At 42.4% G+C, this 25580-nt stretch overlaps 1 protein-coding gene across 1 annotated transcript in view; it reads left to right on the forward strand.

Annotated features, from left to right (window-relative positions):
* The window catches only part of VAT1L (vesicle amine transport 1 like), a 190338-nt gene that overhangs the window by 39270 nt on the left and 125488 nt on the right, over window positions 1-25580 (forward strand). The window contains exons 2-3 of the mRNA XM_004377705.1: window positions 5368-5497; window positions 11976-12191. Of these exons, the coding sequence (XP_004377762.1) occupies window positions 5368-5497; window positions 11976-12191 (346 nt within the window). The remainder of the gene's footprint in view (window positions 1-5367; window positions 5498-11975; window positions 12192-25580) is intronic.

The following is a 25580-nucleotide window of genomic DNA, read 5'->3' on the forward strand; positions in this document are numbered from 1 at the left end:
TACAAAGAAAAGATTAGTCCAAAGGACTAATGGACCACAGCTACCAAGGCCTCCACCAGACTGAGTCCAGTATAGCTAGATGGTGCCCGGCTATTACCACTGAGTGCTCTGACCGGGATCACAACAGAGGGTTCTGGACAGAGATGAAGAAGGATGTAGAATAAAATTCTAACACACAAAAAAAGACCAGATGTACTGGCCTGACAGAGACTGGAGAATCCCCGAGAGTATGGTCCCCAGACACCCTTTTAGCTCAGTGGTGAAGTCACTCCTGAGGATCACCATTCAGCGGGAATTGGACAGCCCCATAAAACAAAACAGGACTAATGAGGCACAGCAGTCCAGGGACAAGCACTAGAAGGCAGAAGGGGACAGGAAAGCTGGTGATAGAGGACCCAAGGTTGACTAAGGACAGTGTTGACATGTAGTGGGGTTGTTAACCATTGTCATAGGTCAGTATGTGTACTGTTTAATGAGAAACTATTTTGTTCTGTAAACCTTCATCTAAAGTGAGAATAGCAGCACAACCAGAAGAACATAATCAATGTCACTGAATTGTACATGTAGAAATTTTTGAAATGGTGTATCTTTGGCTATGTATATTTTCACCAAGAAAAAAAGGTCCTCCAAGGTCGAGAAGAGACAGTGTTGACATGTCATGGGGTTGTTAACGAATGTCATAAAACAATATGGGTACTGACTGTTTAATGAGAAACTATTTGTTCTGTAAACTTTCACCTAAATTACAATAAAAAAAAATCAAAAAAAAAGTAAAAAGAGAACCTACAGACTGGGAAAAAAATTTCGGCTATTACAAATCAGACAAAGGTCTAATCTCTAAAATCTACAAGAAAATCCAACACCTTTAAGACAAAAATACAAATAATCCAATTAAAAAATGGGCAAAATAAATGAACAGACACTTCACCAAAGAAGACATTCAAGTGGCCAACAGACACATGAGGAAATGTTTGCGATCACTAGCCATTAGAGAAATGCAAATCAAAACCACAATGAGATACCATCTCACCCCGGCATTACTGGCACAAATCAAAAAGACAGGAAATTATGCTGGAGAGGCTGTGGGGAGATTGGAACTCTTATACACTGCTGGTGGAAATGCAAAATGATAAAATAATTTTGGAAAATGATACGGGGCTTCCTTAGAAAGCTAGAAATAGAAATACCATATGATCCAGCAATCCCACTTCTATGAATATATCCTAAAGAAATGAGTCGTTACACGAATAGACACATGCATATCCATGTTCATTGCAGCATTGTTCATAATAGCAAAAAGATGGAAACAACCTAGATGCCCATCAACAGATGAATGGATAAACAAACCATGGTACATACACACAATGGAGTATTACACAACCATAAAGAACAATGATGAATCTGTGAAGCATCTCATAACATGCATGAATCTAGAGGGCATTATGCTGAGTGAAATAAGTCAATCACAAAAGGACAAATATTATATGAGTCCACTGCTGTAAGAACTCATGAAAACATTTACACACAAAAAGCAGTCTTTGATGATTATGAGGAAGGTAAGGGGTGGGGATGGAAAAACACTAAATAGACAATAGATAAGTGGTAACTTTGGTGAAGGGTAAGACAGTACACAACACTGGGGAAGCCAGCACAACTTGTACAAGGCAAGGTCATGGAAGTTCCATAGACACATCTAAATTCCCTGAGGGACCGAATTACTGGGCTGAGGGCTGTGGGGACCATGATCTCGGCGAACATCTAGCTCAGTTAGCATAACATAGTTTATAAAGAAAATGTTCTACATTCTACTTTGATGAGTAGCATCTTGGGTTTTAAAAGCCTGTGAGTGGCCATCTAAGACACTCCACTGGTCTCACCCCTTCGGGAGCAAAGGAGAATGAAGAAAACAAGATACAAGGGAAAGATTAGTCCAAAGGACTAATGGACCACAGCTACCATGGGCCTCTACGAGACTGAGTCCAGTACAACTAGATGGTGCCCAGCTACCACCGCTGACTGCTCTGACTGGGATCACAATAGAGGGTCCTGGACAGAGCTGGATAAAAATGTAGAACAAAATTCTAACTCATAAAAAAGACCAGATTTATTGGCCTAAAGGAGACCGGAGAAACCCCGAGAGTATGGCCCCCGGACACCCTTTTATCTCAGTAATGAAGTCACTCCCAAGGTTCGCCCTTCAGCCAAAGATTAGACAGGCCCATGAAACAAAACGAGATTAAAGGGGCACAACAGCCCAGGGACAAGGACTAGAAGGCAGGAGGGGACAGGAAAGCTGGTAATAGGGAACCCAAGGTCAAGAAGGGAGAGTATTGACATGTCGTGGGGTTATTAATCAATGTTATAAAACAATATGTGTACTGTTTAATGAGGAACTAGTTTGTTCTGTAAACCTTCATTTAAAGTACAATAGAAAAAAGAAAACCCCGTGGAGCACAGTTCTGCTCTGCCACACATAGTGTCGCTGGAGTTGGACTCAGTGGCAACTGGTAAGTGCCAACTATATGCATATAAGGAGGAATCAGGTGGACAAGTGCCATGGTAGAGGTCTGGTACAACATGTAAGAATACTCCATTAACAATTGCTCACCTCGCCTTTGTGTTGAGATAAAAAACACTGCCCTACCACCATCCTCCTGGATATACCTGCTTTATAGTCCCTTCCTGGAGATGGTTGACATTGTCACAGGGACATTGTTTCCCTTGCTGAAGACGCAGATGCGACAGGATTTTGTAAAATTAGTTTTAGCCCTTCTCACTGGATTTTAAGTGGCCGGCTCTCAGTTTGTAGTCATCAGGCTGAATTCACGTGGGACGGTGGTTGAAGGCAGACCTACTAAGCAATGTAATAAGTCTCTAGGATGAAGCCCTCACCCAGGGTTGGCATTTTTGCAGAACTGTCAAATAATTTCTTCTGGCATTTCTCCATCAGGGCCTTGGGAAATCATAGATTTTCCACACGGAGGAAAACACAGTAAGCTAAAAAAAATATGCATGGACTGAGAAGGAGTGTTTGATTTGGGATGTAGAATTTCTTTTTATTGATATATGATGATGCCTTATTTACTTGGTTGTGTTGGAAAATGAGCTATTTCATAGACATAAAGCTTAGAGGTAGCTGAAGTTTTCCCATTTAGGCTCCAAAATGATTTTTTAACTTTTTTTTAAATGCATCACACGCTCTGCCTTCTTAACAGAAGTCAAGATGCAATTTTAAAGTGCTACCATTTATTGAGTACTTATCTGGCACCGTGATTCAGTGCTTCACTCTTTTTAATTCTCAGAACAACCCTGACGATTAGGCAGTATCATGACCCTATTTTAAAGATTGGGAAATTGAGGCTTAGATCCAATAACTTGTCCAAGGTTACATAGGTTTTTGTTGTTGCCGTTGTTGGTTGCCATCGAGTTAGCTCAGACTCATGGTAACCCCATGCCTAACAGAATGAAATGTTGACTGGTCCTGTGCCATTTTCTTGATTGTTGATATGTTTGAGTTCACTCATTAGAAGTGGTGAAATTGGGATTTGTGTCTAGGTCTCCCCAATCTCTTAAGAAATGACCACATTATTGGAGAGCATTTTGGTTAATAAATGACCCTAGTAACTATTAACCATCAAAGTAGGACCCTTGGGAGTCTACACACACATTTTAGAAATGTATCCATTATTCTGAGCATTCCTTGGGCGTTTTTTAGGAAGTAGCATCCACACTGGCAGCACGTATTTCTGAATATTCATGAATATTCCTTCTTTCAGGGTATGTTACTTCAGCGCCTCCTATGTTGCTGTGAGCCTGATGCCATGCCAGGCACTCCAGAGGCAAAGAAGTATGAGATATGCAGCTGCCTTCAGAGAGGACACATTTTAGAGATACGCCAACTGGGGCAATATGTAAAATTGCCTGATTTGTGGCCAGGAAAACTTTGAGAGGGTAGTGACTTTCAAACCCACCCTTTAAGGAAGCTATTCTTCTTGCGTTTATTATCCTCTGTGGAGCAGTCTGATAAATAGAGACCAGGGAATACAGGTGAAGTTAGATACTATCTTGGCTCAAAAGAGACCAAGGAAGAATGGGCAAGGTATGCTTAAGAAATGGTTCATGTCATCTTGCTTGGAAAGTAGCTGTGGCCAGATGCTAATGGGCATTGGGCCAGACTGAGGAATTTGGTTTATATAAACCATTCTTCTTGTTAGTGCCATCAAGTCAATTCTGACTCATATCAGAACAGAGCTGTGCTCCATATTGTTTTCAAGGCTGTGAACTTTCGGAAGCAGATCACCAGGCCTGTCTTCTCAGGCATCTCTGAGTGGGTTTGAACCACCAACCCTCAGCTAGCAGTTGAGTGATTAACTGTTTGTACCACCCAGGGACTCCAAACCATTCTTAGACAGTGGCTAATTGAAAAAGGAAGTACATTTGAACCACATCAGGTGGAAAAAAATGGATGTTCAGTGGGATGTGTTTTATCATGTGATTAGTGAATGGATGTTAAATGCTATTCCCAAGAGTTCTAAAAAATAAATAATTAAAACAGTTTGGAGCATTGTTAGCATCATTAGAATCAAGTATATAGTTTTCTAAGGTAATGACTTTGATATATTTTAATAACTTTCTTATTTCAAAAATAATATGTCCATAGAAAACATCTAGTAACAAAAATGTCTTTGGTTTTTGAAATAAACATTCTAGTATTCCATATACATTGGGTCATTTTTCTTCTTTGAGTTTTCCTCCCCCAGCTGGACATAATGTAATCAATTGATGGTTCATATTCACTATCATGTGAGCCATTTATGGACAGTACTGGTATATGTTTGTGTGAGGACTGAGGTGTGACAGTTGGCTGTTTTGAGACCTTTTGAATTAGATTTTCTTCCTCTTTCTCACAGATTGGCTGGTGGCCATTGTGTCTGACTGCTTTTCATGTGTCTGCTTAACTCTTCCTAGTATATATTTTTTACCCTCAATTAAGGGCTAGAATGTCTAATGACCAAGTGGTCAGTATGTGTTTTTAAAGGAAGAGTAAATAGGCCATGAGGGAGGATAAAGGGGCTATCTTTTGAATTAAGAGTGTAAACTCTGTAACTGATATTTTAACTGCTAAAAAAAAAAAAAATTATTCTCTGCAAATGGACAGTTGAGTTTTGCTATACTGATGACATCTATACAAGTGAGGTTTTTATTAGGTACACTTTGCCAGAAAAAAAGGAAGAAAGGGAGGGAGAGAGGAAGGAAGGAGAAAAGGAGCAAGAAAGGAAGGAGAGAAGGGAAGAAGAGAAAACCAAGTCCGCGCTCTCTTTTGGATCTCATCTTGAATTTCTCTTTTTTCACACTTGTCGTTCACAGTGGTTTGAACTTCATTGACTTGATGGTGCGACAAGGGAATATTGACAACCCTCCCAAGACGCCTCTGGTGCCAGGATTTGAGTGTTCTGGGATTGTTGAAGCTCTGGGAGACAGCGTGAAAGGATACGAGGTAATCTTTTGACTTCTGACTTAAAGAGTATTTATCTGGAACCCACTGAGATAATACCAGATTATGCAAAAATGTTGGAAACAGTCTACAAAATGTCTTATTACTGTTGTCTTATTTGGTTTTTATTAACAATGTTTATAATGATAGGGCTTTCAATGCACATAACGCCTGTCTTCAGTACGGTTTGTTTGCTCTTCACAACAGTCTGGTGAGATGGGCAGGACAAAGCTTGTTGCCCACTTCATTCATATTATGCAGCAATTAAATAAGAGTATTTGGGCTTGGATTAACTAAATATGCATGCCCCTTCCCCCCACCCACAACTTCCATATTTTTCCATTACCTCAGGCTCAAGAATCAATTATAAACCACAAAGTCAAGGGGGATATAGCCATTGTATTTTATAACTTTGTTCTGTTAAGTATCTACCTAACTCACACATTTAAGGAATCATTTGTAAATTACTATTTCAGGCATTGGGGAAGTGGCATTTTTGGAGGCAGAAGATCTTGAAGCCAATGGGTAGAGTTATCTGACAGTGGGGCAGAATCAGCCATAGATTAATGGCTTCAAAGGGTAGGGCGATGAGTACATAGGGTTTTATTACATTACTCTGACTACTTTTGTACATGTTCAAATTTCTCCATAATAAAAAATACTTAAAATAGATGGAAAGATGTATGGTCCTTCCACTATAATGCAAATCAATTAGAACTAGATCTATAAAAACTGAAAAACTGGGCAAATCAATGGCACAAAGCTACAGTAGTTTGGAGTCAGAGAAACCAATGCAAATTAGGTGCAAAGGCTCTGGCTCATAACTAAGTTCTTCCCTAGGAAGGAATGAAGGGAACTAACATTTGATAAACTACCATAACGAGAAACATGGGTAAGTTATCTTTTTTCAGCCTTGCCACAACCCTACAAGGTAAAGATTGTTATTATCACTTTACAGATGAGGTTCAGAAGGGTTCAGTAATTTTCGGTGAGGTCAGAAGGGTAGTTAGTAGTATCACAACCTGGATTCAAATTACCAGAGCCTTTTTAGTTTTCCTACAGCCCCATGCTCTTTACCCTTTGCTCCCAACCCCCAGGGTCCCTGGGTAGCACAAACGATTTGCACTCACCTGGAGCCCTGGTAGCACAATGGTTAAGAGTTCGACTGCTAAACAAAAGATCGGCAGTTCGAATCCACCAGCCGCTTCTTGGAGACCCCATGGGGCAGTTCTACTCTGTCCTGTAGGGTTGCTATGAGTCAGAACCAACTCGACAGCAACTGGTTTGGTTTGGGGCTTTTTTTTTTTTTTCACTAACCTATAGGTTGGCGGTTCAAACCCACCCAGCAGTGCCGTGGAAGAAAGACCTGGTGGTCTGCATCTGTAATGATTACTGCCAAGAAAACCCTATGGGGCAGTTCTACTCTGTAACACGTGGGGTTGCCATGAGTTAGAATCGACTCGATGGCAACAGGTTTGGTTTTTTGGTTTCCCAACCCCTAAATGCTGCAACAGTAAATCAAGAAAAGTAGAACTGAAGACGAATCCTACACAGTACAATGCCAAAAAGCTCTTGGAATTGAACTTGCACCTGCTGATAAGTCTCAGTGCACCTGGCCTCAATATACTTTGAAAATATCAGTAGGCTCCAAATTCATTATGATGAACATTAGAAATCTAATCCCACTTATCAGTCTTTTAGTCAATGGTTTCAAGAAAATACAGTCGAAAATGTTGAGAAAGAAGAAAATGAGCTTTTTCTTTTCTTTCATATGACTTTACATTTTCTGTCCCCAGGTAAGCAATATAACCAGAGGCAACACCGTCTCTGTCTCTGAAAGCTGTTCATAAGAAATACTCTGTGCTCTTCACTCCCCAACATGGCCCAAAGGAAATTCTGAGCATTGACTAAATAGCCCATTATTTTAGAGTAGAATAGTAGACAGTGTTGTTGTTGGAGTTGGTTTAATCTTGGTTGTAATCTTTATGGAAGCAGATTGCCAGGTCTTTCTCACGTGGAGCCGCTGGGTAGGTTCAAATTGATGACCTTTCATATGCAGCCCAGCACTTAACCGTTGTGCCACCAGGGCTCCTTTGATTATGTGTATTTTCCTGTATTTATTTGATTATGAATTATAATACATAATTATATTTTTAATACCTGTATGTATAACACATAATTGTATAACACATTGACAATACATAATAATGTATACTATAATACAAATGTATAATACATTATGAATAACACATAATTATATGTATAATACATAATAATATATTATCCTTTGATTATATATTATTTTCTCTTATATTTAACCTTTTGGTTAGCAGCCATAATCTGTCCTTTGATTATGTATCCCATTGCCATTGAGTCGATACAACTCATAGCAACCCTATAGGACACAGTAGAACTGCCCCATACGGTTTCTGAGGCTGTAAATCTTTACGGAAGTAGACTGCCACATCTTTCTCCCGAGGAACAGCTGGTGGGTTGGAATTGCCAACCTTTCAGTTAGCAGCCCAGCACTTAACCATTGTGCCACAAGGGCTCCTTTGATTATGTATATTTCCCCTTAAATATGATTTAATATCTGCTACTAGCACTGACTTACTTATTATCAAAGCCACTCCTCAGCCTCCTCCCCTCCGATGACTTTCAGCGGCACAAACAAATAAAAGAAGCCACCTACAAGTTTCCAGTCAGGGTGTGACTTGGGAGAAAACCAATACCAATATCCTCTCTATAATTTTGACTTAAGATTTTTAATCATTTTGGAGATGGAATTCCATGCAGCAGCATGCTGAGTAGTTCACTTGGTTTGATCTATTGCAAAGGAGGCTTGGAAAGTTGTTGCCAGAGGCATAGTAGTAAAGGAATAATTTGTGCTCACTCGCCCAGGATTAATTTCTTTTTCTTAGCAGAATCAAATAATGAGGTGAATTGGATATTAAAAAAAGAAAGAAAAAAAATAAAAGGTGCCTGCCTCCAGACCCAGGCTGACGCTGAGTGAGTGGCTTAGCCACTTTTGCCATTTTGATAATGCAATCGAAATGATGAAGCCAAGTTCAATGAGAGGCCTGGGAGCAGTCAGCTCTGCTGTGATGGCTGTGGCCATCACCATCCAGGTGGCTGAAATACTCTTTTCATTATACTCTGTGTTGACACTGGAGGCCATCAGCTACTCTGTGGTCTTGAGTCTGCATCTTTGGGTTTTCATAATTCTATGAAAAAGAGAATGTCAGTATTTGACCTTAGTTATCCTCTAGTCTAAACCTCTGCCTCTACGATGACATTCCCAACATTCACCACTTGATCTTCAACCCTTCCAGGGATTGGGACACTCAACATCAGTGTGACAGTCCCTCCTTTCTATCAGTTTTCTTCATTAGACAGTTATTTATTCTGCTTTATAAAATTTAGTGAGTTGGTATATAGCGCTTGATCAATAGATTGTGAACGCCATGAACCAATCTGTTCTTTTTAAGAGCTAACATTTATTGTTTCCTTGTTTTCCATGCACCACACTAAGTGCATTGTATACATATTATGTCATTTAATCTTCTCTGGATGTTGCAGTGGTTAACTTGCTCAGTTGAGGTTTGAATCCACCCAGAGGCACCTTGGAAGAAAGGCCTGGTGATCTACTTCTGAAAAATCAGCCATTGAAAACCCTATGGATCACAGTTCTACTCTGACATACATAGGGTCACCAGGAGTCAGTGCTGACTCAACAGTGATTGGTTTTTAATCTTTCTAAGAACTTTTACTAATATTATCCCCATTTTAGAACTGAGAAACTGAGGCCTAAAGAGTTAAACTAATATCTCCAGAATTGGTAGCTTTCTCTGTTGTAACTCTTATATAACCTTTATGATTTGAACTCAGTGGCTCTGTGGGTAAAAGAACTGGCCATCTGCTTCCATAAAGATTACAGCCAAAAAAATCCTATGGGGCAGTTCTACTTTGTTACGTGGGTCGCTATAAGTCAAAATTGACTCAACGGCACCCAGCTACAACAACGTCATCTTCCTAGCACTGATCTCCAGCTGTAATTAATTAATTATTTGTGTCTGGAGTCAGACTACCAGTTGCTGTCGAATCACCTCTGACTCATGTCAACCCCATGTGTGCCACAGTCTAAGTGGAGGACTTATATGAGGAGTCCAGGGTCGTTTGGGCCTTGGAAGAGGGGGCAGATGAAGGCAGGTGGGAATGGAGCTGCAGAAAACCATGCAGATAAATATAGGCAAGGATTTCTCCCTCCCCAGTAGGCTCAGGGAGGGCTGAAGCAGGGGGAACCCTGCTTTGGTTCATGCCAAGCTTCCCAAGGACAAAGAAGCGATGGAAGGGGAGGCAGTCAGAAAGTCCTCCTTGCCCAGCTCTCAGATGATACCATTGATTAATTGCTTGCCTCTGTCTCAGAGCGAGCAAACCAGGCTCTGCGTTGCTTCTGATTCTGGCAAGAGAGCCCCAGAAAACACACTGGGGCAGAGCCATCTGATTCTGTGGGTTCAGGTGTCTTTGCTGCTTTGGCTAACTCACCTCCTTGGCAGATGCCCTGGATGGAGCACAGGTGCCCCTGTTCACTGAGAGCAGTGTTGAATTCTATCCCCAACTGCCTCCTCCATCTGAACTCCTCATTATCCAGGTCTCAATGGAGCCAGGGTCAGTCCGTTGTCTTTCCACCACATCACCCACTGGCTAAATGGACAATCAAGACCCTGAAGACACTGTGCCATCCACACACTGAAGCTGTGGCAGCTCTGGCCCAAAAAACTCAGAGCCAGCCAACCTGGCAAATCTCCCAGGTTCTAGGGACCTCATCTCTAGGCTGCTCTGACATCTCTTGATCCCATCCTCCCCTCTTCACTTTGAAAAAAAAAAAAAAAAGGAATTATATTATCTTTGGATAAATATATGCAACATCTCCATTATAGCTTCATGACTTTGGTGTAAGGCTTCAATCTCTACTAAAAATTTCCCCTTCCAGATGGATCTTCAGTCTAAGCCCTAGCACTCATAGTAATTGTCAGATGAAATTTCCAGGCAGTATGAAAATTTTGAAGGCATGAACTGTACCTCATTCACTAGTACATATATCCAGTGCCTAGAACCTAAGACTAAGAAGGAGTTCAATTAAAAAAAAACATGGCAGGGGTGTGCTATCACAGTATGGGGAGAGCAATTGGGGTCACATAACAATGCATCTATAAATTTTTGTATGGGAGACTGAAAAAAAATACATGGCAGGGATCATTGTGATATTGTGGAAAGATACTTGGAGTCAGACAGGACTTAGCCTGGCTTCTGATTGCCACTTACTAGATGTTTGTCCTTAGGCAAGAGACTTAACCTTTCTTACCTCAGTTTCTTCAACTGGGACAATACCTGTCCCCTACAGCTATCATTTAGATAGAATAACCAACATAAAATGCAGATTTCAGAGTCTGGTACATTATTTTTGTTGTTAGCTGCCATCAAGTCGGTCCTTGACTCATGCTGACTCCGGGCACAATGGAACGAAAGCTGCGTGAACCTGAGCCATCTCCATGATGGGCTGTAGACTGGACCGTTGTGCTCCATAGAGTTTTCATTGGCAGATTTTTGGAAGTAGGTCACTGGGCCTTTCTTCCTGGTACATTATTAGTCTTCAGTGCATGGTAGTTTTTCTGTTGTGATCAAATGGTGTGTATAGAAAAATCTCTTGTGAGGAAGAAATCCATTCTCCAGCCAGGCTCTAAGTCCCTTATCCTAGACTGTGGGGACTAAAATCCCAGAAAAGCCCTTAAGGAAGAACACGAGTTGGCCAGATGAAAGGTGGTTTTGAAAGAGGAGAGAAAGCTGTGCACCATTTTTCTGTCTTAATTAGATGTACTGCTATGCCCAGCCCTCTTGCCACCACCTTAATTATGTCCAGAATTTTAGGGAGGGAAAGGGCCCTCAACCAGCTTCCCTGGTTCTGGGAAGGAAGGAATCATGATAAAGATGGATGGGCAGGAAATATAGAGGTGTCAACAGTTCATGACATCACTTGTAAACTTGTGAAACTTCAGTAGCAGTTTTTTTTTTTTTTTTTTTTGCTGCAAATGTGTAAAAATATCATTTATTTCACCAAGATTTTTTTTTTAAAAATCTGTAAAATAGTGAGGAATTTGGATATCGGTCATCAGCCTCTGTATTAGGAGAAACAATGATGTTTTGTAACATGGACTAAAAAAAAAAAAAAAACAAACCCATTGCCATCGAGTCAATTCCAACTCATAGCAACCCTATAGAACAGGATAGAACTGCCCCATAGAGTTTCCAAGGAGTGCCTGGTGGATTCAAACTGCCAACCTTTTGGTTAGTAGCTGTAGCACTTAACCACTACACTACCAGGGTTTCCTGTAACATGAACAGTTCCTGATCTTTTAGTCCCTCTGTGAACCTCTGTCATGAGCTAGTAGTGTTCACTAACCCTGTGCTTTTCTATGCCCAGATTGGTGATCATGTCATGGCCTTTGTCAATTACAATGCCTGGGCAGAGGTGGTCTGCACACCAGTGGAGTTCGTCTATAAGATACCAGATGACATGAGCTTCTCTGAGGCTGCTGCATTCCCCATGAACTTCGTCACAGCCTACATGATGCTCTTTGAAGTGGCCAACCTCCAGGAAGGGATGTCTGTGCTCGTGCACTCGGCTGGTGGTGGTGTGGTAAGTTGGCTGCTTGTGACTCTTCTTTGTGGTTGTGAAGGTGGAAACCCCACTGGGTGTGGAGCAACACCAATGGATAATACAATTTGTATGTGAGCTATGTCCAATAGTAAGGGTGATCTTTCTGTGATCCTGGTGGAGTATACACCTTTGGCAGAGCACACAGAGATGACTGAGTTGGCGTTAGTGAGTCTCAGAGATAGTTTCTCCAGAGTTTGGGAAGGTCTCCAAGATGGCATGTGAGGACTCAGTGGGTCTCTGAGATGGTTTCTATTGAGAAGCGTTCTTAGTCTTGATGCGTCAGAACCTTCTCTTATTAATCTCTATATCCACAGAGTCCAGAACGTGGTATATGTTCAATAATATTTGTTGAGTTAATGAACATGAACCAGAGAAGTTGGTTGAAGGCCCAATCAGTTTCCCACCCTGAGAATGAATAAAACCAAAAACACAAGGGAAAGATTAGTCCAAAGGACTAACGGACCACAACTACCACAGCCTCCACCAGACTGAGTCCAGCACAACTAGATGGTGCCCAGCTACCATCACCGACTGCTCTGACAGGGATCACAATAGATGGTCCCAGAGGGAGCTGGAGAAAAATGTAGAACAAAATTCTAACTCACACACACACAGAAAAGACCAGACTCACTGGTCTGATACAGACTGGAGAAACCCTGAGAGTATGGTCCCCGGACACCCTTTTAGCTCAGTACTGAAGTCACTACTGAGGTTCACCCTTTAGCCAAAGATCAGACGGACCTATAAAACAAAACGAGACTAAAGGGGCACACGAGCCCAGGCGCAAGGACAAGAAGGCAGGAGGGGACGGGAAAGCTCGGAATAGGGAACCCAAGGTCGAAAAGGGGAGAGTGTTGATATGTTGTGGGGTTAGCAACCAATGTCACAAAACAATATGGGTACTAACTGTTTAATGAGAAGCGAGTTTGTTCTGTAAACCTTCATCTAAAGTACAATAATAGTAAAAAAATTTCCCTCCCTGAAATTCTGGATGTCGTTAAGGTGGTGACAAGAGAACTAGGCATCATCAGTACATCTAGTTACAGTAGAAAAATGATGCACAGCCTTCCTCCACTCTTTCAAAACCACCTTGCAGCCGACAAACTTGATGGACTGTTGTGACTATCCGTCTAAGATACCTCACAAGTCCTGCGCTCCTAATAATATTTGAAGAACCAAAGTGGTGAATGATTTACTTTTTCAATAAATTGCAGAGGATTCAGGAATGTTCCTGTATTAATGACACTCTTATTCATTTGTGTTCCTGTGTATTTTCTTGAGTGAAAGATAGGTGGTTGGAGACTGTCCTAGCACACTGGGAATTACACATAAACCCAAGTACGCCCATGATAGTGGTTGCATACAGGGAATATCATCTATCAGGAGTGTCGTTGCCAGGGAGGAAAACAATGGCATTAAAAATTGTTGCTCTGGAGTTCGGGGATGGCAGAAATGGCTTCTGTGGGGTTGATGAGTCTCAGAGCCAGTCTTTCAGTATGTATTACATGACTGACACATGGCAAGCACTTTGTGCCAGTCGTGGTCTACTGGGGCTTGAGTAGATAGTGGGAAGTATTGTTCATTAGGAGTCCCTGAGTGGCACAAATGGTTAAGCACTTGGCTGCTAACTGGAAGGCTGGAAGTTCAAATCCAATCAGAGGTACCTTGGAAAAAAGGCCTGGAGATCTACTTCTAAAAAATCATCCATTGAAAACCCTATGGACCATAGTTCTACTCTGACACACATGGGGTTGCCATGGATTACAATCGACTCAGTGGAAACTGGTAACTGGTTATTGTTTATTTAACTCAATAAATATTTATTGAACATATACCATATTCTGGACTCTATGGATATAGAGATTAATAAGAGAAGGTTTTGACATACCATCTAGTAGGGTTTGAAAGATTCTCAGAGTTGGTGATTCTGTGGTTCGATGGTTGGGTATATCTCAAAGACGTTTTCATTGGAGATTTTTCTCACACTGAGTTTTGTTTTTTTATCTTGGATTTCTGCGACTATCCAAACCCTATTGAGTGTGAAGCACATTTCTGTTTTTCCTTTCTGAGAAGACAAGCTCACTTACAAAAGAGTGAAGGCAAAGATAGGAAATGTTAGAAATGCCTTAAGAGGAATATCTTCAATCACTTTAGTAAATTTGGTAATGTCTTTTGACCATGAGTGAAGATATATTAAAAGCTAAGCATCCCTTAGGGAAAAAAAAATGGATTTCACTTCCAGTGAATCTGCTAACAGCAAGCAAGCCATTTAGAATGCTGGCATTTATGATCTTAGCGTGCTTAGAATACAAAGCATTAGAGACTTATTTTCTTATCATCGACGTAAGCTCCACTCTTTACAATGGTGCTGGACTCAGTTCTGCCCAGAGTCACTGTTTAAACATCGACATTGATGATGTTTCAGTTCATTTTTTGTATTTTTTTTTTCACTTGAGTTTGTTCCTGGAACAAAGAGGACTGTATCAAGGGTGTGTGTCTCACCAAAGAGAAGAAATATGGAAACACCAAAGTTTGCAGCTGTCTTATGCTGGGATTTGAGATACATGCACTAGAACCAAAAGAAAAAATGTAAAACAGGTGAAGGAACTGGTGAAAAGGGACAGTAAGGACAGGAAAATAAGCTGATGCACATAATGCAGGCTATGGGGTCCTAGAGCTTTGCTAGACAACGATTTTGGCTCTGAGCTTCCTAACGGTGAGTACAAATTGGGAAAAATGATCAGCCATGTGAGCTAGTGTGCATTTGATAGAAACAAACCAGTTACTTGGGAAAACCATAACTAGCATTATGTTTAGAGACCAGAGGATTATTTCTCTGTGGTTTCTCTTAAGTAATATATGCTGAAATGTAATGAACATTCTCAACAAAACCGTTACAGTACATGCAATTATTTTCATGAAGCTTTTCCTTAGGGTGAGCTTAATGTAGTCTAATAGTATCAAAGTAAAGCAAAAGAATGTGCTCTGACTTAGTCTAGGGACAGAGTTTAAAGGAATGGTTGGAATGTGAGTCTCTTGGGTGGTGGAGTCTCCCTGAAAAGCATTTCTCCCAACCAAGAGTTGACAAGTGCTGTGCAGCACTGAGTTCAAGGTTATCCTTGGAGAGCTGTGTGGACAAGTGCAGCTCCACGTATGTGAACACTCAGCTGAGCTGGGGTAGGGCTGACGTCTAACAAAAACTGGTAGCTAAAGAGAACCCAGACCATCCCACAGAGGTAAGACCAGTGAGGCTCCCCCAGACAGAACCAGGCTCCTCCCCAAACTACCAACCACTGCTTTTGTGGTAGGGGGAGCCCCCTGGTGGACATGTTTCTATACATTATCTGTGATACCCTGGAGAAGAATGGAAGTGTTGGACAGACTTGATAAGTGCAGCCACTGACCACATGGCTGCTGTGGTTTGCAGAATAACAGTCCCCAAAGATGTCCACATGCTAATCCCTGATTGTTACCTTACGTGGCAAAAGGGATCTTTACAGCTGTGATTAAGTAAAGGACCTTGTGATGAAGAGATTATCCTGGATTATCCAGGTAGGCCCGGTATAGTCACAAAGATTCTTAAAGATGGAAGAGTCAGAAGAATCAGGGAGAGGTTTGAAGATGCTGTACTACTGGCTCTGAAGATGGAGGAAGAGGCCATGAGCCAAGGAATGTGGGAGGCCTCTAGAAACTGGAAAAGGCAAAGAAATGGATTTTCCCCCAGAGAGTTCAGAGGGTACACAGTCCTTGATTTTAGCCCAGTGAAGCCCATTGTGGACTTCTGCCCTCCAGAAGATGATAAACCTGTGTTGTTTTAAACCACTAAATTCATGGTAATTTGTTACAGTGGCAAGAGGAAACGAATACAGCTGCTTTCCCTGGGCTGCCTCCCTCTCTCACCTTTCACCATGGAGAGCCCTGAAGAAAACATAGGCAGCAAGTGGCAGAACTGGGACTCATACCCTAATCTGGCTGATTCCAAAACTTATTATTTTTCTACTCCACAATCCAGAATGTTGAGAGAACCTAGAATCAATCCATCCCTGGCTTCTTGACCTTATGTTTTATGGTCTTGCTGCTCTACCACTCAGCCTGTTAACAGACAGTCAAGGCATGCCTCTCTTACAGACCTCTTCAGAAAATGCCTCTGGGAAGAGAAGGCAAGCTCAGGATCTTTCTTCATGCACCCTCTACTCCAGCCACATTGAACTTCTCGCTGTTTTCAGAAGACACCCAAGCTCCTTGAGCCTCTGTGCCTTTTCACCTACTGTTTCTTTTTTTCCAGAATGGTGTTCTCTCCTAATTCTAATGTCATCTCCTCTAAGAAGCCATCCTGTACTCCCTTGTCCAGGTAGCCTTAGTCCTTTCACAAAAGCTGTAAGAGAATCCTGAAGCTAGTGTTCTCTCATCATTTGGTCATGGCTTTGTACTTGGAGAAACATTTCATGGGCAGGGCTATTATCTACTGAAGACAGGGTGGTATGGCAAAAAGATGGGCAGACCTGGGTTCAACCCTCAGCTCTCCCATCTTATAGCTGGGTGACTTGGAGCAAGTAACTTAACTTCTGTAAAATGGAAACAATAATGGCCACCTCTGGTGAGGATTAAGTGAGGCAAAGGGTTTAGCACAATACTTGACATGCAGTAGGTGCTTTATGAATGGTAAGAATATATAGATGCCAGGTAGATAGATAAATAGACAGAGAAAGAGAGGTTCCATAGTGCTGGGCACAGCACTGTTGGGTGCATTGTTGTTGTTAGCTGCTATCAAGTTGACTCTGACTCACGGTGACTTTGTGTACAACAGAACAAAAAGTTGCTCATTCCTGCGTAATCCTTATGATCAGCATCATGCTCAATTGTGGCTATTGTGCCAATCCATCTTACCAAGGGTCTCCCATGCCCTTGTTGGTGCTCTACTTCACCAAACATGATGTCCTTCTCTAGCAATTATGCTGAATAAATGTTTATTGAATTACTTCTTGTCAAATATTTGATGCAAAAAAGAGACTACTTCCATATATTTATTATACCTCCAGATACGATGCAGGGAGAAGGGTATTTCACCTTGGTGGTAATCTTCTCCCAAACCCATAACCCCAGTTTAATTATGAAAAAACACCCTGCAAACCAAAATTGAGGGACATCCTACAAAATACCTGACCAGTGCTCCTCAAAATTGTCAAAGTTGTGGGAAAAAAAACAAACGGAGAAACTGTCACAGGTCAGAGGAGACTAAGGAGATATGACTAAATGTAATATAGTATCTTGGGCTGGATCTTGGAATAGAAAAAGGACATTAGTGGAAAAACTGAAGTATGTTGTTTTGTTAATAGTGTGGTACCAATGTTAATTCCTGAGTTTTGATAAGTGTGCCATGGTAACATTAAGGGAATCTGGGCAAAGGAAATATGAGAAGTCTTTGTATTATTTTTTCAACTTTTCTGTAAATCTAAAATTATTCCAAAATAAAGAGTTAAGACAGAGAGAGAGAGAAGACGAACAGACAGATACTACTTCAACCAAGGGATCTTACTCAAGCAAGTGCATTTTAAAATTGTCTCACCTCCACCTGGTGTATTTCTCCACACCTGCACCTTCTTACTTATCCCCACCTGAGAGGACCATGTAGCGACACCCAGACTCTTTGCCTTTGAGCTGATTCCAACTCATAGCAACCCTACAGGACAGAGTAGAACTGCCCCATACGGTTTCCAAGGCTGTAATCTCTACAGAAGCAGACTGCCACACTTTTTCTCCGGAGGAGCGTCTGGTGGGTTTAAACTGCTGGACCTTTTGGCTAGCAACCGAGAGCTTAACCACTGTGACACCAGGGCTCCTTGGAGACAACTAGGGCTTTGAACCAGTTTGTTCTGGTTTGAACCCCTGCTGAGAATTTGCATTTCCACTCCAGATATACTGAATCAGAATCTACATTTTATCAAGATCCCTAGGTGATGTTTATGTTTAACTTCCTGGGAACAAACCTGTTTGAAGTTTGAAGCCCTGGAGACAACCAGAAGGCTGGTTCTTCCTCCAATCTGGCTCAAATTGCAAATCACAGAAGGGCTGGATGAAGCTTCTCTGAGCCTCCACTGGGTACAGAGAGGTTTTCTCCACAGGTCCCCAACAAAGACATGTGGGGAAGAGATGGCAGCTGAGAGCAGCTGCTCCAGTCACCACAGCCTGAGGTGAGCCACGGGATCTTGGAAAGGAAAGCAGAATGTACTTTTCAGACAGAGTTAAATGGCTACACTCAGTTATTAAATTCTATTCATTATGTATGGGGCATTTCCCAGTGTCATTCAAGTCACTTAACAGGAGAGGCCACAGGAGGGAGGGGAGGAATCTGCAGGGAGGGCATCAGGAGGTTTCCCCACCTCATATTTGGGCCTATGTGCCTGTGGTCCTCCCCGAATGACTGATTAATCATACAGCATCTTATCAAACCATGAAAGCATGTGGTGAGGAGAAACCCCTGGTGTATTGAAGGATTTGGACATGTAGAAAAGTCACACAATTTCAGCAGAAAAGACATGACCATCTGCAAAATCACCTATTGTTGTTGTTAGATGCCTTCAAGTCGGTTCCAACTCTTAGTGACCCTGTGTACAACAGAATGCAACAATGCCCAGTCCTGCACCATCCTCAAAATCATCTATAGGAATGTATTTCACTGAAAACACCATCACTGGTCACAAAATGATGGTCACCAACATCTACCCAGTTACTCAAACCAAGAATCACGTTTAGCTCTTTTCCTACATGCTGCAAGTTTCCAAAGCCTGTGGTTCATTCATTTATTCATTCACTCAATTCATATGTAGTGAGGACCTACTCAGTACACACACCTTCCAGGCCTGCCCCTTCTTGCACTCTTGACTCACTTTCCTTGTCTGTGAAGTAAGGATGCTATGAGTGCCAGCCTTACATGGTACTTGGAGCAGGGCTAGGCACATGACAAGCACCCAATAAAATGTTTTTATTACAATTTCCCAGGTTAAAATGTTCAGCATTGTTTCCAAGCCCACATCATTAATTAGTAGCAGGGATCAAATTTGAGCCCCCACATCCAGGGCTAGGAACTCCCAGTCTCATGCTTTCTGCACTATACCACACTAGCAGCCTCAGAAACACCTGCACCATCCCTCATTTATTCTGTTTGCCTGACCTCGTACCCCAGGATAAGGGTGTGTTCACCACAGCAAGATCTTCCGGTCCCCAGGGAGTTGCAGAGATAGGAAATGGAACCTCTGAAAATTTAAAGAGAACAGAGTGGCTCTATCGTGTCCTTCATGAATAATCAAGGGAGGAGGATTAACTGTATTTCCACTTTAGCTGGAGAGGTATGGCCTGGAGACTCCCTGGAATGGTCAAGACCCAGGCTCTAACCGCTAACCTTTGGGAACAGGCCCTGGACTTCCTGAATGTCAAAGATACTTCTGAGACAGCTCATCCAGTAGGACCCCCACCTCCTTGGTCCCTGAGACGTTGCATGCTGACAGCCAGGGACTGAAGTCCTCACACATCAGCAATATGCCCCTCGTTAAAAAAAAAAAAATTTAAAAAGCATACACGACTTCCAAGCTAGGCCTCTGTGTGCAAAAGCCTCACCTGATCTTTATTCTAGTTGCTTTTAACCCCTTTACATTAAATCATGACTGAGTCAAAGAAATGCTCTTTTATCATGAATATTATAAAGGTTGAATTTGGCCTCTGAAACAGCATTCCATTCATTAATATCAGTTGAATAAATACATCAGTTCACAAGGGGATAATAACTAAAATAGATTGAGTATAGTAATTTCCATACATTTTCTATGAGGGAACCCATTGTCAACTAGTTAATCCCAACTCATAGTGACCCTATAGGACAGAGTTGACTGCCCCATAGGGTTTCCTAGGCTGTAATCTTTCCAGGAGCAGACCTCCAGATCTTTGCTCCCACAGAGCTGCTCATAGGTTTGAACTGCCAAACTTTCAGTTGACAGAGAGTGCTTAATCATTGAGCCACTAAGGCTCCCCTCTATGAGGTAGATACTATTGTATCCCCATTTTAACAGAGGAAACTGAGACACAGAGAGGTTAAGTAACTTGCCCCAAGTCACACAGATATTAAGAGAAACTGACACAGGAACTAGGATCCCTCTGAATACAGAGCCCATGGTTTGGTTTGGTTTTCATTTTTTTTTGACTTTGATGAAATGCATTGCTTCCCATTTATTCATAAAGTATAGTTTTTTTTTTCTGTTGTTGTATCTTCTTAAGTTAGACACGCTCATTAAATTTCATCCTTTTTTTGCAGCTGAAATAAACTGGCTCATTTTTTACTGGTAATGAACTAAAAGCCCTAGGTCTTTCTTTCTTTTTTTTTTAAACCCCGCATTTTCCTTTAACCTGAGTCTCTGGTAACCACTAATCTACTTTTATTTCTATGCGTTTGCCTATTCTAGATATTTCAGATAAGTGAGATTATACAATATTTGTCCTTTTGTGTCTGACTTCTTTCACTTGGCGTAATGTTTTCAAGGTTCATCCATGTTGTATCATGTACCAAAACTTCACTTCTCTCTGTGGCTGAAAAATATTCCATTGATGCATACATCGCATTTTGTTTATCCATTCATCTGTTGACAGACACTTGAGTTGTTTACACCTTTTGGCTATTGTAAATAATGCTACAGTGAACAGTGGTGTACAAATAGTTGTTTGAGTTCCTGCTTTCAGTGCTTTTGGGTGTATACCTCAGAGTGGAATTGCTGGATCATATGGTAATTCTATGTTTAATCTTTTGAGGAACTACCAAACTGTTTTCAACAGTGGCTGCTCCATTTTACATTACCACCAGCAATGGACCCGTGTTCCAATTTTTTCACATCCTTGTGAATGCTTCTTATTTTCCATGTTTTTTCTTTTTTTTTTTTTTTTTTTAAGTAATAGCCATCTTAGCGAGATGAAGTGATATCTCACGTGGGATGAAGTAGTATCTCGTTGTAGATTTGATTTGCATTTCTCTAATGACTAATGAAGGAGCCCTGGTGGCACAGTGATTAAAGCGATCTACTGCTAACTGAAAGGTGGGCCGTTTGAGGGAGAAGGATCTGGCAGTCTGCCTCTGCACAGATTTATAGCCTTGGAAACCCTACGGGGGTCGCTATGAGTTGGAATCAACTTGATTGCAGTGGGTTGGTTTTGGATTTAATGACTAGCATGGACCCTGGTGGCACAGTGGTTAAGAGCTCGGCTGCTAACCAGAAGGTCGGCGGTTTGAATCCACCAGCTGCTCTTTGGAAACCCTATGGGGCAGTTCTCCTCTGTTCTATAGGGTCATTATGAGTAGGAATCAACTCAGTGGCAATGGGTTTCATTTTTTTTTTTTTTCTTGGTTTAATGACTAATGACGTTCAGCATCTTTTCATGTGTTTATTGGCCATTTGTATATCTTCTGTGGATAAGTGTCTTTTCAAGTCCTTTGCCCAGTTTTTACTTGGGCAGTTCTGACAGGTAGGCAGTGCTGAGACAAGTCCTGCTTCTGCTTAGCATGGGTTTGAATGGATTCCACCCCATGGGCTTGGTTGGTGAGCTTTCTTCTTGGGGTTATCGAGGAGCTGAGGGATCATCAGAACGAAGGAAGGATGTTCCATTGACATGGATGATTTCAAGAGGGGTCAGATTCAGCACTGGAATTGCCCTTGACATTACTACAGAGTTGAAATTAAGCCCCAGTCTGCCATGTCCATGAAGGCAAAGATGGTGTGATCTGTTCAGTCCTGTATCCCAAGCACCTAGCCCAGTGCCCGGCACATTGCTGGATAAATATTTATAGAAGGAATGAAGACAGGAAGAGAAGGAAGAAAGAAAGGGCTAAAAGGGCAGCGTTTAAGTTATGGAAACGGTATGGGGCCCAGAGTCTGGAGTCAGAACTGGCTTTCATCCTAGCTTCCCCCATTTCTGAGAGACCTTGAGAAAGTCCAACTCCTTTGGTCCTCGATTCTTCATCTGTAAAAATAGGCATAATATCTATCTCATAGTTTTCATATGGTATTTTAAAAAGAGGATTATATAATGGCTTGGCATGCGATCTAGCAGATAAAAAAAAAAAAAAGAACCAGTTGCCATGCAGTTGATTCCACCTCGTGGCAACCACATGTGTGTCAGAGTAGAACCGTGCTCCATAGGGTTTTCAATGGCTGATTTTTCAGAAGTAGATCACTAGGACTTTCTTCCAAGGCACCTCTGGGTGGACTCAAACCTTTAAGCTTTCAGCTGGCACCACCCAGGGACTTCTCCTGGAGATAGAAACTCACATGTTAGCTGCTATTATTACTATTTTTATTACCACATTATTATTATTATTTCATTAGCAATATTCCTCAACAATACTCTGGCATTTCTAGCCAGAATCAACAGACTCGCAATCAAGACAGCTGGCAGCTGGCTGCTGAAATCTGGAGCAAAGGGCAGATAAAGCCAGTCTCAGCTCCCTTTGTGTATCCTCCTTGACAGCCACATGCTCAGTGCTCTTGTGTATTGGTGAGGTTGTCATACAAGCCCCTTTCCAAACATCACTTTCCTCAAACAGGTAAGACAATTAGACTTTAAAGAAAATTTAGCTCCATAGTTCCAGCCCTTTAGATGCATGTGCAGAATTCCAAACACATGGACTTGTCTTTGCTGAGTTTATATGACTTCGGGGAACCATCCACTTCTTCAGTGACACACCAGAAAGGCCACAGTTGCTTTTCAGAATACTACTGCCCTTATTAAGAAGAAAAATCAGTTCAGCTGGGAAAGGGTGAGATGCTAGCAAGAAGCAACCTTCTTGTGCCTGGGGTGTATGGTCTGTGTTCTCACTGACACACACCAGGCTGTCAGCCCTGGCCCCTGAGTACCCTGTACCCCCAAGTTGACCACTGGTCTCTCTGATGGTGTCCATCATACAGCCCACCCCGTGATGATCTCCACAGCATCCTTTCTCTATGCACTCACCTTCTGCTCAAAATGTGCTGGGACTCCTCAACTGTAGTGACAGGGTACAGAGATGAAATTTCAACCCCACCTCTCCCTAATACATGCTTTTCCTGTAACCAAGCTGGAGACCTCTTCCACCTCGTATACCTCCCTGCCAACTCCTGTCCCAACCACATCAAACATATTCATACCTTCTCTTTCTGTCTGTCTCTCTCTGAATTCCATGCTGCCTCTTTCTCTCTCTCTGTCTCTCTGTCTTAGTCTGATTTCATTTCTATATATCTCTCTGTCTTTCTAACCTCCATTCTGCCTCTTTCTCTCTTCCTCTCTCTCTGACTTCATTTCTTTTTCCCACTCTGTCTCTCTTTCTCTCATCTCTGTTTCACTGTGTGTCTCTTTGTCTGACTCTTTTCCCTTTGTCTTTTTCTGTCTCTCTCTCCCTATCTCATTTTTTTCTTTCTCTGTATTTTTCTGATTCTCCTTCTCTCTGCCCTCTCCTTCCCTTCCCCTTTCTCTCTCTTTTGCTCTCTCTTTCTGCATCTATCAAGTACAAGCCCTGGGGGTAACGGGGCTACCAACTGTTGTCGCGTGGATTCTGACTCATGGTGACTCCATGAGTTAGGCCCTGGGAATTCCATAGTCAACAAGTCCAGTCCTGATGCTGCCCTTCTGAAACCTGCAGTCTCATACTAAGATATACGTTAACTTCACCACAGAGACACATAAATCATTGCTGGGACTGGTTGTGGTTACTACAGGGAGGAGCAAGGGGCGCTGTGACTATATAGAACATAGAGCCTGAGCAATTGATCTAGGGCCGAAGATAACCATGCTTGGGAGTGAACCTTCAAACTAGTACCTTAAAAATGAGCGGAGGGGAGGGAGGCGGGGCCAAGATGGCAGAGTAGTCAGATGCTTCCGGTGGACCCTCTTACAACAAAGACCCAAAAAAACAAGTGATTCGATTATATATGGCAATCTGGGAGCCCTGAACATCAAAGGCAGAGTTGATGAACTAGACTGAGTGGCAGGGGGAGGGAGAGACAGTTCGGAGGCAGTGAGGAGTTGCCAGACCTGACCCGGTGAGAGCCTGAACCCTTCAGGCCTGATCAGCTTAGAGGTGAGCAGTGAGGCAGGCAAACGGTAGTGTTCAGGAGGTGCGTTTTCTGCACCAGGAGAGACCCAGCGCCAGAGAACCTACACGGCCACCCAGAACCAGTGAGAAGCAGCCCTCGACAAAAGATAAGTACTTGCGTACGGCCTACTGCACTGATTGAAAACACCCCTCTTAGGGAAAAACCTCTCTTGCATTTACCTCCCCGCTCCCTGCTCTACACTGGGCCCCAGATAAGCTTCAGCTATTTCTGAGTCCCCTGGGCTGGAAGTAGGATCCATCACATGCCCAGAGCCATTCTCCTGCCTTGGAGAGTGAACAGATTAACAAATGGGTAAAAATAAACTGCCAGCTTCCCTAAGCCAGGAACCCGGGGTAGGCACAGCTCCTTTGCTTAGGCACAGGCATAAGGAATCCACGGACTTTGAGTGCCTTTCCCCCTGCATAGACTTGCGTGGGCCCATCTGAACAGCATAGGCCCTCATTACCGCAGTACAACAGGGTATATACTGGAACTCTAACTTCAGCTGTTTCAGCTGTGAAGTGGCCGGTTCTTGACATTTGACACTGCTGTGCCCATTAAGCAGGGTCTTCACCTATCCACATCAGTGGCCTGAGGACTGGTGGCTCCACCCATGCCACCTACCCACCTACAATAGGGGCCCATGAGTAAGAGGTGTTCCCCAGTTCTTACAGCCAACAGCACTGGGCCCTCGTAGTCCAGCTGCAAAACCCATCCACCTATGCGCTCTAGGGAACAAGGACACGCCTTCCTCTTGGACACTCGGGGGTGGCCATCAGCCCCCTGCCTCGCTCAGAGTGTGTCCCACTGCTAAACCAGATGCCTGTGCCCAAACCAATCACCCATGCCTGTCTAGGACTGTAAGTGAGAGCCTACACCACACACTTGGTGGCTGTCTACCTGGGCACCTGAGCTGAATCCATACAGGAGGAGTGGGCGGACTCCTGAGCTCACATACCTAGTAACAGATCTAACCACCTGGTGGTAGGACATTAGAGCTTCAAAGGTGCCAATAATCAAACTAGCTCATACAAGCAGTCTGTCAAAACAAAACAAGAAGCTAGGACACAGTAGGCAAACATAAAATAAATAAATATAATAACTTATTGATGGCTTGGAGACAACTCAATATCAAATCACATAAAGAGGCAATCTGTGATGGCTTCAGCAAGGTCCCAAAATAAAGAATCTAGAAATTTTCCAGAGGAGGAAATTTCTTGGAATTACTGGAGGCAGAATACAAAAGATTAATATACAGAAC

The sequence above is a fragment of the Trichechus manatus genome, unplaced genomic scaffold (genome assembly GCF_000243295.1).
Source record: "Trichechus manatus latirostris isolate Lorelei unplaced genomic scaffold, TriManLat1.0 scaffold00053, whole genome shotgun sequence".
Taxonomy (NCBI): Eukaryota; Metazoa; Chordata; class Mammalia; order Sirenia; family Trichechidae; genus Trichechus; species Trichechus manatus.